We start from the raw sequence: 19403 nt of genomic DNA, 5'->3' as shown, positions 1-19403 counted from the left end.
AAAAGGAGCCGTTACTCAATAAAAGATTTCATTAATAAAGTACCGCTAATAGTCATAGTCTATTCCAAACAAAATGAAACATTAAAATGCGCACCAGTCAATGTTCGCCTAGAATTTGAAACTCGGATCGATTTTCCTGAAGATACTGCAGCCTACTGCTTCATATTACACGATCATATTGTACAACATAATCCCATTAGTGGTGCAGTCAACATATTAGTTTAAAATTAACAAGACATTTATTGAAAAGCATTGTGTAGATTATGTAATTAAGGGGACCTTTCAATGTGACTGGTTGAAAAAATCGATGTTTTTTTTTTGCATTTTTCGATAGTATTTACCTCCAGAATTGATGTCCCACAGTCGGTTTGGTCGAATTCTACCTTATTGACCGATTTTACTGCTTCAAAAGTGAGAGCGTACTGCGCTCGCTACCAGCACGCGATTTTCTCAAAACCACTTTTTTGTAACTGGCGTGCACGATAACTCAAGAACGGTTGATCGTATTGACTTGAATCTGTTTGGAAAATGTTCAGAATTATAAAATGCAGGGAATGAACGTCTAACTAAATGTTTGCTTGAACCTAACCAAAGTTACACACGATTAATCGTACAAAAAAAAAGACCTTTTTTTCCACTTTTGCGAGAAACGCCACCATTTTGTTAATTTTCTATAAAATAATTATTCAGAGGTTCATTACCTTCAATTTACATAACAATTTAAGAATCTTTTTGAAATTTCTGTTTCAGATGACCAGAACAGCCAGAATCATGCACGCCAACGAACAACTTTTTTTTTCCATGTTGCCTAATTATTTCATAAATAAATAAATAAACATTTTATCAAACTAAAAAAATTTTTTTTTTATTTTTTCGAATCACACCTTTAAGGGAAAAAAGGTTCATTTGATTATATGCAGTAGTTGCTGAGAAAAAAATTCTTGAAAAATCGATTTTTTTTGGGCTGTCACATTGATAGGTCCCCTTAATGTACACAATGCTTTTCAATAAAAAGAAATAAGATATATACATTCTTGGGGGGGGGGGGGGTACTATGGTGACTATAACGACCGCTACTTTCGAATAGTGGCGAGGTATGGACTTTATATAGAGCAAACACATTCATGTACTTTCGTAACGCCTTTGTTATCTCGTAGAGTTCACATTAACTTCTTCATCTTTTTAAATAGATTACGTATTAGATGTTCAAGGCTTTCAAGGCTCAAACGAGTCTTTTGTATGTGAAGTACTCGGCTATTTACCTTTATATATTGATACTTTTCCAACTCTGCTTTTCTTTGAATCACCGCATCATTGGCTTAAACTTCCTATCTTATGACGTAAAGTGAATAAATTGTTAGAAATGTTTCATTTATTACGGAGATCTGGCATTAGACCATGTGTATTGAACAATGATTTACATAACTCTATGTCGCGACTAGGTCAAGGGTCGGTGGGAGGCACCACCCACTGTCTGACCATCCACGATGCGCGCGCATGCGCAAACCTCTATGTAGTTTCAAGCCACCTGGATCCCCCACGAAGCGACTTGAAACATACATTGCTTATCTACTCAGTTACCTATCGCCTTTGAATAATCCTTGACTCATTATGAGATTCATACTCATCAACCGGACACTAATACATCTTTCAAAAATAGCAATGAAATTCGTATATAAATCAAACACTTGTGTCTTCGACCATCTCGTAACTCATTACGTATTTGTGGTGAATTAGGTGACAAAAATAATGCAGTCTCAACGAATATTCTATTTATGAACAACGCCATCTGTTACTTGTGTCTTCTACCATTTCGTAACTCATTACGTATTTGTGGTCAATTGTATGACAAAAATAATGAAGTCTCAAAGAATATTCTATTCGTGAACAACACCGTCTGTTATTTGTATGAGGAAATTAGGAATGAATTAAATGCGATAGAAATCGATAAATCCAAAAACGATGGTCTAATAACTATTATGAAAAATTGGATATCATTTAATCCAAGTCAAAATTGGATTGCTAAAAATACCGGATGGATAACAGAAGATGATTAGAATATAATCAACAAGTATAGATAATTCGATGTCACTATTCCTTTAAACTTAATTCTTGAATTTGCTGAAGATTATCGAAAATTATTGGTATACATAAAACATGAATTAATTCTCACACAATCGAGCAGTGATTTAAATGTCGTTATCCAAACAAAAAAATTAATAAAACTAAAAACAATCACTGAAAATTAAAAAAGATCAATATAACGCTCATCGAATGGCTTGTGCCGTACGTTACTGTATTAAATATTGAAAAAACTTATCTACTTGATTTTTTGAAAAGAGAAAAAAGCATTTCATAGAGTTTTCGTACTTGAGAATTATATGAGTATCCGGTGCTACCTATGAACACAAGTTATGTAGAGACAGTCAAAACTGCAAATCAAATCACGTTATATCATCTTAACTTTTCAAACTTAATGAAAAAATATTTCAACAGTTAATGCTAGCGTATTTAATCATTGCTACATTAGGAATGTGAAACTTTTTCTCAACTTGTCATAAGTAAACATCAGTTTGCCATGTTCTTCAACACGAATGCCAATTTTCAAAAGGTATATTATGTCAAAGATTCTGAACCGATACTAAAAAAATATACCTTTATAGAAAAAGTAGCACTCATTCTCATCGATTGCTCTAAACAAAATGAGATATTGAAAAATTCTGTAATGGATGTGCACTTGGAGTTTGAAACAAGGAAAAATATTCCTCAAGGAACTTTAGTGTATTGTCTCATTTTACATAATCGCATTGTTCAATAAGTGGGGATATGAAGAAACTTATTGAGGAGGTGGAGATGGCTGTATTAAAGAGATGACTCTTTCCTCAACCAGCTCAGTAACTACCAGAACGGAGTATGTAGTGGATCTGCAAGATTTCATGATGCCTGACAAATTATATGCCTTAAAGGAGCTAATGATATTGCCTCTTAACTGCGACGAAAAAACACTCGTACGATTATACAAACCTCCCTTTCGATGGCGAAGACTAAACTAACTAAAAAAGGTAAGCATCATAATCTTTCGAATGAATTCTACTATCATGGACTTTGGTGATTTGAAATACGAAGATCATCAATTTATTATCACAAAAATTCTTATGTTTTCACTCCTGATATTTGATGATTTTATTTTATTAAATTTCTGATCTTAGGAGTTATCCCTGTAAATAATTACACACCTTGTTTTTCTTGTAAACGTTTCGCAATTCAATTTATTGCCACCTCAGTATACATCTGTTAAATATATAAAATGAATAATTTCAAATCAAATATAGTAATAAATTAAATATAAACCTACGTTTTTTAATATGCTTTGTATTGCAATGTTGATTGAAATAAAAATTAGATTTCAGTATTAAGTAATTTTTTATCAAAATCAGATTTTAATTTTATGTACTTTCCACTGGTTGAATTACTATGGAAATGAAATACTCGATTGAAAATGTTTGTAATGTAAGTAGGAGTAACATCATTTTTCCTACAATACGTAAGAAAACGTAATCTCGCTTTACTGCGAGCCAAGTCATGTCTAAATGTTGTCCATCTTCTCAAACAGCTATGTTGTGAGGTACCATATATTCTCAAAATGTATTTAAAAAAGTTACTTATTTTTGAGTTCTTTTCACTCAGCGCATTTTCATTTTTTTGAATGAATTACTCGCGGCTGAAAATCATCAGCATGCAAATGAGGCAGGGTAACAAAAGTAAATTTTATATAAAGAACAATTAATCACTTTTATTGACTTATTTATTAAATCATAAGCAAGTGGTCGGATTGATTAGAGTCAATATGACTCTGCATAATTATGAAATAGCAAGGACACGAAATAATCGAAATACTAATATTCTTCCGGTTGGTCTTTGATTGACAAAAATGGTGGAATGGTCAGCGCAAATAATTAAATCACGAATTTTAATTCAGCTACTTCTAATATTCGCAATAGATTGTTAATTTGGCGAAAGGTCAGCGCGAATATCTTAAATCACAAGTTTTCTTTGTCTGATCCTAACACTCACGTTCGATTCTGATAAATGGCGGACAGGTCAGCGCGATTAATAGGATCAATGATTTTATTCGTCTAATTCTACATTCGCAATAACTACTATATCGGCAAAAGGTCAGCGCGAATAAATTAATCACTGCTTTTAATCCGTATGATCCTAACACTCACATTCGATTCCACGAAATGGTGGAAAGTTCAGCGCTATTCAATAGGCACCGGCATCGACGGATCCACGCGTCGCGACGACCTACTACACCGAAAATTCCACTCCCGCACTCCGCCATTAAGACTAATGAGTGGCACTTTGCCTACTTACAGTTTTCCTTGCTGAGATTCGGCGAACGAAATTAGCGTGAAAAGAAGGTGTCTAACGCAATTAACCCTGCGTGACGAGAATATCTGGCGCAAACACTCCTTCTGGCTAGAAGAACAGCGGCAAAATGGACAAGAATCGGCTTTTCGCGGTCAAAGATCGCTTTTCTTCTCCTCTTTCCGAGAATAAATGTTATTATTGGTCGGTATGATAATTCGAATATCGGTAGCGCCCTCCGAATATTTTATCATTGGTCCGTCTGTAAATTAAAAGGATATAGCGCCCTCCTAAACTCTCCTACTTTTGTCGTTATTTACCCTCTCCTACCCCCCCCCCACTAAGATAGCTATCATTAATTGATGGGAAAGATCTACCCCTACTCTTATCTATTTTTCTATCCGGACGGAAATCAAATTTTATTCTAATTCGCTTATTGGTCGTGACGTTACCAGCGAATTTTGTCAGAGGTTCGAATTCTGTCGGTTAATTTATTGATTAAATTTAACGGGGTATTTGTCGCTCGCTATTATAATAGGGGGTGTGTCGGTCGCATGCGAATTTTTATAAATTCGGTATTTCGTTCATGTTCATTTTCTAATTATAATTTTAATTCGTTGTGAATACATATATTCTGTACGTCATTTCAATTGTAGCGCCCCCATCTTCGCATTTACATATAATTCTATTCATCATTTCATATAATCTGTCTCGCTCGCTCTTGTTTAGTCTATTTCGCTCGCTCTGTCTCGCTCGCTCGCTCCGTCTCGCTCGCTCTGTTTAGTCTATTTCGCTCTCTCTGTCTCGCTCGCTCTCAGTGGATCTCGTTCGCTCATGCTCAGTTCATCTCGGCGCTTCAAAATGGCCGCTCGGTCTCTCGCGTATACATCTCGTGTTCCTGTAACGGTCGTTGGAGCGCCTCCTGGGGCGCTCCCGTGTCGGTTAAGTGACGTGTTCCCGGGTGTTTGTGTGCGGTTACCGTTGTGATTGTGTGTGGCGCTCAGGATGTCGCCGATGGTCTTCGGCAGCCCGACCCAGCTGATTGCCGGCTGCCACTTCATCGGCGATTTTCTGCTCGCCCCAGGGGTGTCAGTGTTCCGTGAGTGTTGGTGTTGGTGCCTGGGAATGTAACGGATCTGCATGTGTCATCAACATGCATTTCCGCTGCATTTCCCAGTGAAATTTTCCGTTTTTCTTTTGCCGGTCGGTAACACGTGGTTGTGAGTGAGTGTGTGCGTGCGCTCTCTTATTTCGTGGAGCGCTCCTTTTTTTCTCTTTTGAGTGTCCGTCGGATCGCGTTCGTCGCTTATTTCGTCATTATCTCCGGTTGTGGTATTCGGGCATGAAAAGGGTTAATTGTTTATTTTAGTGCGCGTTTATTTACATTTTATGCAACTGGTTACGGGGCGGCAAGGGACGGAAATGGCCTTCCTGAGGTGTTGCAAATAATGCAACGCTCAGGAAAGGCCTTGTAATGTACCGCATTACACAATAAAATAAAAATGTACGATGTGAAAAGTACTTAACAATAGTAAAAACTCGTGTTTTTTGCACTTTTAAGTTAGGATATCTTAAAAATCTAGGTTGATGGAAAAATTTTGATCTCAAATTCAAATTTAGCACATCTATTTCTTTCTGGTGTCTGAATATGAATATGTCGGCCTGTATAATGGTAGAATTTACTAATACGAAGGATGTTGATAAGCTAATTTTGATGTTTGCAATTATTGGTATGTACGAGTATAATTTATTATTTATGTAAAATCATGTATGATACATAAATTACGTAATTAGTATAAATACAACTCTGATAATCAGTTATATACGTGAAATACTTTAATGTAATTAAGTTAAGAAAATAGCTCACATTTCAGACGGTAGAATATGAGGTTGAAAAATGTGATATATCAATTACTCGGGTAGCCCGCACTTGATAATGTATGCCTATTATTACCTAATAGTAGCGTGCCATTTAGAAATGTCACAAATGCCCGTTATGCTTTCAACCGATACGGTAAGGCATTAGTATATCATTCACCATGACATTACCTACTATATGTACGTACTTCTGTAGCAGATCCAATTTTAGATGTTAATATGTATCTGGTAACTTTTTAGAATACGTACTTGAATTTAAATTAAGTTTACTACTGTTATAGGAAAGGATTAAGCCAGCGTGAGCATAAAAACGATGTCGCTTGGCTATGTGAGGTATTACTAAAGCTTATTCGTGCTTACTACGTGCGTATTTGAAGAACTATGTATAAGACTGTACTTAAGTCTATAACTTATCTGTAAAACATACATTTTTCTTCTCCTTCTTTAAATTTCTCTGAATAACCTATTTACATTTATAAATTTATTTTTTAACTAACGTCGAGTCCTAGAATTCCCTTTCATTTCACGAAAACCGGCAACCAAGGAAACTCCTCAGACATTACCTGCAAATTTACCATCTAATAAACATCAAGCTGACTTGTTACTTTTATTCAAAATACCTTATGCATGAGTATAACTATTACTCTTTCGCCTCATTAATACATCCTACTTCTATCGCTTATCTTCCGCGTTTAGTCCTTATAAATCCTTATAAACCTGCTCGCTTTGAACCACGCCCCTCTACATTTTAGGGTGAACGTAACCAAAGCAAGAGATTCTGAGTTAGAGCTACGATCGAGTCACTAATTTTTTTATTTTTTGTTAATATTAATAATTTAATGTATTAAAAAAATAAATCAATAATTTTAGAAAGATAACACAGGCCGACAAAATTTAAAAAATAGAACAACCCAGAAACCAGACAGTACGTTCCCAAACGTTTTTGGTGCGCTGAAACCGAATCTGACCTCAGAATTGCTCCATCGCCCTAGGTTTTCGAGAAATCCTAACCTAAAAGTTCAAAAAACACGATTTTTCACTATATTTCGTGTAGTATTACGTCGTAAGCCAATTTTATTTTAAAAAATGAGTAATGCTGTCTCTAAGTACTACTCTTACCCTTCAAAACCCTTTTTTCAGATTTAAAAAATCTTTTTTTTCCATCGAGATATCGTAGATTGAATTTGAGTGATTTAGCGATTTCGTTACAGCACGAAATACTGAATCCAAATTTAACGTCAGAATGACTCTATAATCTCAATTCTTTTAACCCTAGAGCCCCATAACCTGCGACGCTGTAACCCCTGACCGACATACTCCAAAGTCCTTAACTCTCGAGCCCTTTAACCTGCTGCGGATAACCCCCGACCCTCACACCCCAATTTCCTTAACCCTCGAGCCTTTAACCTGCGAAGCTATAACCCCCGGCCCTATCGAGGGTAAAAGAAATTCGGGTTTGGTGGACGGGGAATACCGCTGGGTCAATGGGAAAACGATAGACGTCATTTCTGCGGTAAAAGAAGGTAGAAGAATTTGTGTCTGTGATAGGAAAATTCATATCCAACTTACTTATACAAGTACAATTTACGTTTACATACAAGTGTCTATAACTTGCGAAATTGATCAGCTAGGATTTTTATCTTACATTTTTCTGGTCTACTAACGATGAAGAAAGTATCTACGTTAGCAGATATCGGATTCACTTTGGGCCTACATTTCCTTACTTGAGGATAACCGTGTATGACATTGCTCAAAAACTACAAATTTTTGTGTTCTACTCTTCATCCGTGTTAGAGATCGTGTTTGAGCGGCAGGCTAATGGAGAAGTCACTGGAATTAAATACTTTCTATTATTTCTCATATAACACTGCGAGCAGTACTTTTACTGATCTTTATTATTACTTTTTTTTTTTTTTTTTTATTTATTAGAGCATTTTCAACCCAGAAGAAGGGTTATAATGCTGAAAAAGAGAGTTACATCGAGATTTACATGGGAGTAGTATAATATACGGAGTAGTGTACAGAATAAATAATACGCTTTATAAATATATTGATGAGATACACGATAGAGCTACAGTCTAGATAGTTAATTTACAGTCGTCGAGGAACTTAACAATATGACGTGCGATTTTGGTATTACTGTTACTTAATATCACTGTACTTGAGGAAGGAAGGAGCATACTGGAGTGTTTAAGATTGTTGATGAATTTTATCCTGTGCATATCGTACAAGGGGCATTGCCAAAGGATATGATCGAGATCTTGCAGTTCATTACCGCATTCACAAATTGTATTGTTGCAAATTTTTATTTTAAACAAGGATGATTTTAAATTATAGTGTCCGGATCTGCATCGGTTAATGGTGGTAATAATATGACGCGAAATTTTAAGTTTGGAGAACTAGGGTTTAATTCTATCGTTATGAAAATTCTGAAAGTAATGTTTTCCTTTATAGGCTCCTTCTTCAGAAATTACTTCAAGTGTGTTGGTGCGAGCGGCGCTTTTAAGGTACATTTTCAGATCAGTGAAGGGGATTTTAAGGTCAGAGTCAGGATTTGACAGGGTGGATTCTTTGGCCAGGCAGTCAGCACGTTCATTTCCCTGAATCCCTGAGTGCGCTGGAATCCATACGAGATGAACTGAACTATTGTTAGTGCTTTTGATCTGAAATTCAAGGATATTTTGCCTAATTTCATAGATATATGGATTGTCTTTAACACTTAAGTGGAAATTTCTGAGGGATAGCAGCGCACTCAGCGAGTCAGTGAAAACGATTACATTTCGATTGGCGTGATTGAGAGCGTATTTAGTTGCTTCATTGATGGCTATACATTCAGCCGTGAAAATCGAGGCTCTACTGTCGAGTCTGTTGACGGTTGAAACAGAGAAAAATTCACAAATCATGGCAGCGCCTACGGAGGAACCATTAGGTGTTTTGCTCCCGTCAGTAAATATCGCATAAGCGTCATTATTGGCAATTTTATTATCTATTAAAGCATTGATATTAGCAGCTTTACTAAGCTCAAGGCCGAATTCAGTGTCAATATTAATTGGGTTGAAGAGTGTGTCATAATTGTACATATAGATATTATAGCGATTGTTTGTGTAAATAGCATTATCTATAAATTTAGAGTTTTTGATACATTTGATAAGTAATCGTCTGCTATTTTTGAGCTTACATTGTCTATGTTGAATTTTGTTGAAAATCCGCGATATGTTTTTATGTGCTAATAAACTCGGATTGGATATGACTTTGTTAATATAATTACTGCAAAGAAAGTATGCGCGTTCTTCCAGAAAGGGCAACTTAGATTCGGATAAAAGGATATTTGTTGGAGTACTGATGCGGTAGCCAAGGGCGAATCTTATGGCGGCGTATTGGACTTTTTCAAGAGCCGAGCTGTGCTCCATAGTTTTTGGATAATAAATAAAACAGCTGTAGTCAATCGTTGAGCGGACATAGCTTTTATATAGGATGAGTAGTGTTTCGGGGTCTGAGCCCCATGAGACGCCTCGTAAAAATTTTATGATATTATTGGCCCTGTGGGCCTTTTGTATAAGAGAGCGAGTATGCTGTTTAAAGGTGAGTTGGTAGTCGAAAATGATGCCGAGAAAGCGGGCAGTTTCACAGGAGTGAATAGTATTATCTCTAACTTGTATGGAAGTGTCGCCAGGTATAACACCTGACTTGTTAAAGTGAATTAGTTCCGTTTTATGGGGTGCCAGATCGAGACCGAGTTCGAAAAGATTATTGTTGATAATATCAATGGATTTTTCAAGTAATCTTTTGCTGGAGGAGAGAGGGCGACGCTTGCAGTACAGCGCAATGTCGTCGGCGAATTTAGCAATTTTAACTGTTTTGGGTAGATGATTACATACGGAGGCAATGTAGATGCAAAAAAGTATAAGGCTGAGCACACCTCCCTGCGGGACGCCCTTGCTGACTGTTCGAGTGTTTTCGCCAAGAACTTCCGCGTGAATTATTCTATCGGATGTAAGATGCTGAATGAATTTGATAAAGATCAGGGGGCAGCCGGCAGCGGCAAGTTTATCAAGAAGGATTTCGATGTTGACATTATCGAATGCGCTTTCAATATCGAGGAAAGCTGCAAGAACGTCTTTGTGCTCGGAGAAGGCTTCTTCGATCTCAAGCGTCAGGCCGATTAAATTATCGATGGTGGATTGTCCTTTTCTAAAGCCTGTTTGAAAGCTAGGGAGTATATCATTGGTTTCAGCCCACCATTGTAATTTATTTTTGAGCATGGTTTCGAAAACTTTACAGAGACAGGAGCTAAGCGCAATGGGTCTAACGCCTTTACCGTTAGGCTTGTTGATGAAATGAATGTGAGACTTTTTCCACTCATCGGGAAAGGAGCTTGATACATGTCGTTGAAAATGTCGACAAGTAGAAGCTTATATTTGAGCGGAAGTCGTTGGATGGCTTCGTAGTCGAGGCCGTCCACACCGAAAGAGGAGCGAGTGTTTTTATTGCTAAGTGAGGCGTTGAATTCGGCAAAATTGAATAAAGATTCGAGTAAGGGGTTCAATTGGCAGTTAGGCAAATTGTTGGGATCGTTTGCACACCAGCTAGGGCTGATGCGGTCTAAACAGTCATTAATAAGTCTGAAGTTCTGGTGGTTTTCGTGGGAGCTATTGGGAGTGATTTTGATCCATTTATTTTTCAAAAGTTTAGATTTATTCCAGACGTATGTTTGATTAACGCTGAAGTTGAGCGATTCAGCAAAATTTCGAAAATTGGCTCTTTTTTTTGTCTTAAACGTCTTACGGGCCAGAGCAGAGGCTTTTTTGTATTCAAAAAAGTCTAGCTGATTTTTGGAGAAACGCCATTTTTTGAAGGCAGCTCTTCGTAGTCTTATGACTTTGTCGCAATCATAATCCCACCAGGACACAGGGTTCCTATGGACTTTGTTATTCACGACTCTCTTTACCGGAGTGTTTGTCTTAATAGCGTTGGCTACTACGTCAGTGAAAGTAGAGTATTTGTAATTTGGTTCGGCATTTACAAAATCGTAACTAAGAAAATGAACGTAGTTGTTATCAAGGTAGCTAGTAACTTTAGCCCAGTCAGTGCGAGTTGATTTTACGTTAAATGTTTTTTTGCGATATGTATTTTTATTAATGTGAACGTCGATGAATATCGGGAAATGGTCGGAGCCCCAAGTTTCGTCGTTTACTAAGACATTGATTTTATCAGCAACATTATTTGATGAGAAGATTAAGTCAAGATTGGAAAAATAGTTAGAGTTATTGCGAATATAAGTGTGAGAGTCGAAGTTATGCAGAAATGTGTCGGAATTGGTATGAGCTAAAAAAAGACATTCACCATTGTTATCACTGTCGCCACAATTCCAAAAGGTATGGTGAGCATTGAAATCTCCCATCACAATCGTTTTTTGGTTAGGATTAATGTTATTAAAAATTGTGTTCCACTCATTCTGCGTATGATCGGAACCCGGGGCTCTGTAATAAGTATGACAAACGATTTTAGGAGTAATATTAGTGATTTCAAAGGCTAGTAGTTCGAACGCTTGACTGGGAGAGACTAAGTTATGGATCTGGACATAAACTAAATTATTTGTGATAAAAATTACGATGCCACCGCCTTTTTTGTGCATGCGGTCTATCCTTATAGTTTTAAAACTGGGAAAATGTAAACCTTTGTCTTGATCATTTAACCACGATTCAACGCACACTAAAATGTCGATCTTTTGTAGAATCTTGGGGATTTCTTCTATTCTTGCTCTGATGCTACGACAATTCCAAAAAACAATCTTTAGATCTTCAGAGATGATTTCCGCCATTATGAATTATAATTTTCAGATTCGCTTCCGGATTCGTCGTCAGTTCTACACGATAGGCTCAATTTTTTAGACAATCTTTTGCATCGAGCTTTGAGCTTAGCGTCAGTGATAAATTCCACCGAAGCGCTGACCATTTTTTGAAGAACTTTGAGGTCAGAGGTGAAGGTTTCCGCAATTTCTTTGATGTTGCTTTTACCGTACGTATATACAAGGAACTTTTGGTATTGTGAAAAGTCGAGACAGTACGCGGAAGGGTTGGATGTGATTTCCTGCTTGATTTCTATTAGGGCAGTGTCGATATCAGTGGCTTCCATCTCACTAGAGGAGTTATCTTGCGAAAAGGAGTTTTTGATTTTTTTCTTTGCAGGAGGCTTGATCTGCTCTTTAGAATTTAGGTTCGAAGAGTGAGTAGGCTTGGCTGAATTTCTGCTCTGTTTGGGAACAGTCGTCGTAGAAGCAGTAGATTGACTAGAGAGAGACAGAGGTCTTTTCGCAGTGTTTACTAGGGCAGCGGGATCTGTCGATTCGCTTGATTGGTTAGCATAGTTCATCATATCAGTAGAGTCCCCATGCTCCGACGTCGACGTCGAAGTCGGTGTTAAAGAGGGGGTATCCATAGGCGGTGATGGTGGAGAAGAGGAATTCTTCGGACATTGCTTAGCTATGTGCCCCGGCTGGTTACAAACAAAGCAACTGGTAGAATCGGTGCTGAAATATATCCAATAGTTTGTGTTGTTATAATTTATCGGTAGCGATTGAGGTAAGAGAGATTCTTCGCCTTCTTTGATGTACACTTGTCTACGAAACGAGAGAATATGAGCACGGCCGGGTTTGCTCGTGCTTGCTCTGATGAACTGAACTTGCGAGACAAGATGTATGCCTTTTCCGGTCAGCGCATCGATAATAACTTGGTTTGGAATAACCGGATTGACGTTTGAGATCACCACTCGTTTGTTTTTTTCGATGAGAGGGCGGATACTGAGACTATGTTCTTTAACTTGTACTTTTTGATTATCAAGACTTTCGACAGATGCTTTTGAAGTGAGAAAAACACAAACACGACCGCCGGAGATTTTGGACATGAATTTGATGAGGCTTACATCGATTAGTTTTTCGAGGCCATCAATATAATCATCGATAGAGAGACCGTCAATAGCTTCGATCACAATGGCGTGCTCGCTTTTTGGTTGGTAGATGGTTTGTGCGTAGGATGGGAAGTTAGCTTTTTGGGTAGAAGAACTTGAGTTTTCCGCAAGGCCCCCTGTTATGGAAGCCATTGCTAAAGAGTTATGCAGTTTGGAAAACTGCGAAAAGCACACAAAAGTAAAATGTAACTCCGAGTGTATACTGAGACCTCAACGTAGAGACGTTTACATATCACTACACTACACTAGGCTAATGTAAACAGAGATCGCGACACACGTCTGCTCGTTATGACTGCGAAATTACAACTGCTATTATTACTTTGTCTTCTAGAAATTTAATTATATTTACCCATTTCGTTATTAGAATAAGTTTATAATATTACTCGTGATTTCCGATTAACTTATAAGTTATTGAAGATGTCGGCATGTAGAATTTCATGCAAAGGAAAAATCGATTGCTTTTGTAATATCTGCGGTAAATTTGAGGTAGCTCGACTTCGTCGATCAATCACTGATATCATTAAAGATCAGTTTGAAGAATGTTACGAGACACCTATGAAGAATTTAGACAAACCATGGGTTCCTAAATATATTTGTGAAGACTGTCGCCGAAGTTTGAAAAACTGGAATAAAACTAAAACCGAAGTTGTTCTCCAACCAACAATATGGCGTGAACCTAAAAATCACCATGATGACTGTTACTTTTGTAAATGTGATACTTTAGGTTTTAATCATAATAACAAAGCTTCTCTCTTTTATCCGAACGTTTCTAGTGTAACAGCAGCTCAGTATGGAAAAATAGAAAGAAAAAAAAAATTTTGATTCTGAGCCAAAAAAACTTCAACCAATAGAAGTTCCGGTAACAGATAAAAGCAGCAGTAGTGATGAAGAAGATTTTTCTGACTCAGAAAAGCCCAAACTTTTCGACCAAAATTCTTTGGATGATCTGATCCGTGATTTGAATTTTCCGAAAGATTCTTCAGAACTCTTAGCTTCAAGACTAAAAGAAAGAAATCTTTTATTACCTGAGACAAAATTTTCTATTTACAGGAAGAGAGATATTAAATTTCGGCCATATTTTACTTGCGTGGATAACCTTGTTTACTGCAACGATATAAAGCATCTCATTAGTTTATATGGAGTGCAAGGAGGTTATAATCCAGAAAACTGGCGACTCTTCATGGATGCATCTGTACAAAGTCTCAAGGCAGTACTTCTGCACAATGGGAATGAGTATGCAGCTATTCCCATTGCTCATTCCACTGTGATGAAAGAGTCTCACGATAACTTTCAATTCCTTCTTGAGAAAATCAATTACAATGAACACAAATGGCTCGTTTGTGGCGATTTCAAGATGATCAATATATTAGTTGGCTTGCAATCTGGAAATACGAAGCACCCCTGTTTTTTGTGTCTCTGGGACAGTCGTGCACGAGAAGAACATTGGGTTCGGAAAGAATGGGCGAAAAGATGTTGGATCACACAATGTCGTCCATGAGAACCTTGTTGATACTAAACATATCTTGTTACCTCCACTCCATATAAAACTGGGCTTGATGAAGCAATTCGTCAAGGCACTAGATAAGGAAGGCGAATGTTACAAGTATCTTCAGGGCAGATTTCCTAAATTGTCTGAAGCGAAAATTAAGGAAGGCATATTTGTAGGGCCAGACATTCGAGCACTTATGAAAGATGATGAATTCCTCTTGACAATGACGACTAATGAGAGAAATGCTTGGATAAGTTTCAAAAGTGTCACCGAGAATTTTCTCGGAAACCACCGGGACCCTAAATACAAAACTATTGTGTCGACAATGCTACAGAATTTTCAAAAATTAGGGTGTTTGATGAGCCTGAAAATGCACTTTTTGTTTTCACATTTGGAATACTTTCCGGACAATATTGGGGCGTTCAGTGAAGAAATAGGTGAAAGATTTCAAGATTTCAGAAACAAAGAGGAACATTATCAAGGTAGATGGAATGAGAGCATGATGGCTGACTATTGCTGTGCTCTACACCGATACGATACATTGACAGATCATCATAGACGCAAATCTCTTAAACGTTCATTTCAAGATAAACGACAGCGTTTTCATAAAAAAAAAGAAGTGAAAAACTGTAGGATTGCAGATATTCAGATGCAACACTCACAAACTGAATAAATGAGATTTAAAAGGCGTAATTGAAAGCTGCGTAGAATACAAGGCTTGGATATTGAAGAGATTGAAATGTAGAGACATACGGTTATACGATAGCAGCTTGAAGTGCTGATTGAGGAAATTCTGGCAAAGGAGTCTGAGGTTGCAGACTTGCAGGGCTCGGGGGTTGAATATAATTTGGAGGCTTGAGGTATTCTGCGTAGCGAATTTCGGTATGAGGGTTGGGGGTTATAGCGTCGCGGTAATAGGGCTCGAGGGTTGAGGAAATTGGGGTGTGAGGGTCGGAGGTTATAGCTTCGCAGGTTAAAGGGCTCGAGGGTTAAGGAAATTGGGGTATGTTGGTCAGGGGTTACAGCGTCGCAGGTTATGGGGCTCTAGGGTTAAGGGAATTGAGATTATAGAGTCATTCTGACGTTAAATTTGGATTCAGTGACCCAAAAAACATATAATTACACAATAACTCCTTATTCGGAAATTCGCTACTATTTCGTGCTGTAACGAAATCGCTAAATCACTCAAATTCAATCTACGATATCTCGATAGAAAAAAAAAATTTTTTAAATCTGAAAAAAGGGTTTTGAAGGGTAAGAGTAGTACTTTGAGATAGCATGACTCGTTTTTTAAAATAAAATTGGCTTACGACGTAATACTACGCGAAATATAGTGAAAAATCGTGTTTTTTGAACTTTTAGGTTAGGATTTCTCGTAAACCTAGTGTGATAGAGCAATTCTGAGGTCAGATTCGGTTTCAGCGTACCAAAAACCTTTGGAACGTACTGTCTGGTTTCTGGGTTTTTTTCCTTGTCGGTTTGTGTAATTTTTATGAATAACCTAAAATAGAAATCATTCATCGGTACTATAAATATGCAGAAAATCATATTTCTAGTTATTATGTGATCCCTACGATGATTTCTAGATTCTCGTTCAATAATATATTAACAATTTTTATTCTATAATAAAATTAATATTAAAGCGAGTAATTAGAGTAATAATAAAATTCATCAAATACATTGATTCTTTTTTGTATCTTCTGTTGTTTTAACAGCATTCACCTAGATATTTCTTATACATATATTTAATTTTTCGATATTTATATGATTACCTTATTCATTAAATTATTAATTAGGTGATACAAATTTATTTTGAACCAGTGATGTTTACATTGGTCAAAGGCAATTTTTCTACAAAATTATTTTAATTTGAAGTAAATTACGAAACTATTTTAATATAAGATAAATATTAAGATTAATATGCTCGAAGACATTAGTTCAGAATAAAAAATGCCTTTTAACATAACATTCTATTAGAAATATATCTTTTATTTCATTTTATATCACCTAATTTTGTCAAAAATAGAATTAAATAAAGTTTTCTACAATCAATTAATGTTTCAAATCAACACATGATATATAATACGTAACGAATTTTCCAAAATATAAAGAAATTTATTATAATGTTAAGGTGCATTAGATTCAGAGAAATATAGAAATATTTGTCATAGAAATTTATGGTACACAGTTGATTGAACAGATTTTAGTAGTTATTTTGTTATATAAATCATTTTCAAACAATTTTTTCGATCTTATTAATACAATTTATAGGTGATAGTATATTTATAAATCATTACAAAGACTGCTAATACATGGATTTGTGTGTATGTGTGCACAAATGTATATATTTGTAAATTGCTTGCGAATTGGCAGCGGTTCAGTACAAAAATTGTAACTGTCAGAGCAGTTATTCTGAGCTCAATTATGAGCTCTTTTATATTTTATCTAGTTTTTCAAATCACATCAGTTCAAGTTAAATTGGGTAAAATATTTTCCTGTCTTATGTCACTTTTAAGTTTGACAAATTCCTTGGCAACTTCATCGTTGTTTCGCTGGGACAGAATCCTCAAAATTGTCCATCCTGTCTCATCCATTTGAATACGTCTACCTAATAAGATTGATCGTATACACGATCCTTGTTCTACTATATCTTTTAGTTGGACGACAGTAACTCCTACAAGACGATCATCTCGAGCAAAGCAGTAATCTTTCACACAAATATGTAGTTCGTAAAAATTAAGCTGTTGATCACTCCCAATGGTACTGAAAAAAATATATGAAATATATTAATGTCATTATATATTTAGAATAAGTACCATGAATGCATTAAATATTTTTATATAAACAATTATTTTTTAATGAGTTATTATTCATCCATAGTAATCAAGTTTAATGATATTTACAAGATAATAACTATGGACGTCACCACGATTCTTAATTATAAGTCATATTTCTTATATTTATAGTGTGTTTTACAATTGGACCTCTATTGTGGTAATGACTTTTTCCGATATTAAATTGAACCTATTAACTCATCTCAACGTTTGAAAGATAAAATTTTTTTGCAAATTTCACTTACAATTAGATTTATTACAAAACAAAATGAAATTTATATTTCGAATTAGCGATTGCAACTTATATATTTAGGATACTAGTGTTATTCAGCGTACTTAATGCGCTCTTATTTTTATGTTTTCTAGTTATTTATTACATTATTTGAAGCTCTTATGTCAACATAGAGATTCTAATGGGCACGGCTAACAAGGGAACGTTCCCAATTCTCAACCTCCGATTTTTCTAAAATTGAGATATTATAGTTTACAAAAAAATAAAAGACCCATATTTTTTTTATCAACGGTAAAAGCTATTTAGAGAATGACACCCAGCCCCAAAAGTCAGCCTTAAAAGCAGTATTATAGCAATATCTGTAGTTGTAATGAATATATTCAATTAAACTAAAAGGAACAAACTTCTTATAAAAAAAGTAACAGAACCACATGAATTTTGTCCGAAGGTTGCAACCCCTAAATTGTATAGAGAAAACATGATATTTTTAAGTGTATTTTTAACCTACTATTTTTAAACATTTTTTTTAATTAAAAAAGAATATTAAAAAAATTAAGAAACTAATTTTTTAGAAGAAAATGATAAAACGAAATTTACTTGTTTTGGCGTTTTTTTATTATACGAGGTGTGTTCAAAAAGTAACGAGAATTTTTAAATTTCGCGGGTTTGGAGAGTCCGCTTGTATAAAATTTTTTTTTATTATGTTGGTACACATACCCCTGAAGTACGATAAAGTTTTCAGCAATATTCATTGCTTACTTTTTAAGTGGCAGTCGCTAACGTTAGACGTGTTTTTCGAGCTCGGCGATTTTCGTTTGTGAAAAAAAATGGATCAAAGAATTTGTATTAAATTTTGCGTAAAAAATGAAATAAAGTGTAGTAAAGTTTGTCAAATGTTAACAAAGGCATATAGTGAGTCTGCTATGAGTAAAGCAAGGATTTATGAGTGGTATAAGCGTTTCCAAGATGGCCACGAAAACGTTGAAGATGACGAACGACCCGGACGCCCAAGCACATCAACAACCGATGAAAACGTGAAAAAAGTGAAAGAAATGGTTATGAACGATCGCCGAATCACAATCAGAGAAGTCACTGATGATGTTGGCATATCAGTTGGCTCATGCCATCAAATTTTTTCGAATGTTTTGGGTATGAAACGTGTGGCAGCAAAATTCGTTCCAAAATTGTTGAATTTCGAACAAAAACAGCGGCGAATGGAAGTTGCTCAGAAGTCGCTAAATGAAGTCAATAACGATGCAGAACTACTAAAACGTGTTATAACAGGTGACGAAACATGGGTTTACGGATATGATGTCGAAACTAAGGCTCAATCGTCCCAGTGGAGGCATTCTGGATCGTCAAGACCGAAAAAGGCTCGACAAGTGCGGTCGAATGTGAAGGTTATGCTCACTGTGTTCTTCGATTTTAATGGCATAGTGCATTATGAATTCTTGCCACAAGGTCAAACAATCAATAAGCAGTACTACCTACAAGTTCAACGTCGTTTGCGTGAAGCAATTCGAAAAAAACGCCCGGATTTGTGGCAAAACAATTCATGGCTTTTGCACCACGATAATGCGCCTGCTCACACTTCATTGCTTGTTCGTGAATTTTTGGCCAAAAACGAAACTGT

The 19403-nt window shown here is 36.1% G+C and overlaps 2 protein-coding genes across 2 annotated transcripts in view; both read right to left on the bottom strand.

The window, feature by feature from the left end:
• Positions 1-10411: 10411 nt before the first annotated feature.
• Positions 10412-12070, bottom strand: LOC131666967 (uncharacterized). The gene has a single exon (XM_058940100.1). It carries the CDS (start codon positions 12068-12070, stop codon positions 10412-10414), a length of 1659 nt encoding a protein of 552 aa, XP_058796083.1.
• Positions 12071-16857: 4787 nt separating this feature from the next.
• LOC131666732 (protein unc-13 homolog A-like) overlaps positions 16858-19403 on the bottom strand; it is a 957113-nt gene continuing 954567 nt past the window's right edge. Inside the window, exon 16 of the mRNA XM_058939609.1 lies at positions 16858-17467. Within this exon, the coding sequence (XP_058795592.1) occupies positions 17173-17467 (295 nt within the window). The 3' untranslated portion in view covers positions 16858-17172. The remainder of the gene's footprint in view (positions 17468-19403) is intronic.

This window comes from Phymastichus coffea, unplaced genomic scaffold (assembly GCF_024137745.1).
Source record: "Phymastichus coffea isolate CEN01 unplaced genomic scaffold, Cenicafe_Pcof_1.1 PCOF00004, whole genome shotgun sequence".
Lineage (NCBI taxonomy): Eukaryota > Metazoa > Arthropoda > Insecta > Hymenoptera > Eulophidae > Phymastichus > Phymastichus coffea.
This window is presented reverse-complemented; position numbering and strand designations above follow the sequence as displayed.

Excerpts from the sequence above, each read along its gene's own strand:
- LOC131666967 (XM_058940100.1), bottom strand. The coding sequence starts at position 12,070 with ATGGCGGAAATCATCTCTGAAGATCTAAAGATTGTTTTTTGGAATTGT.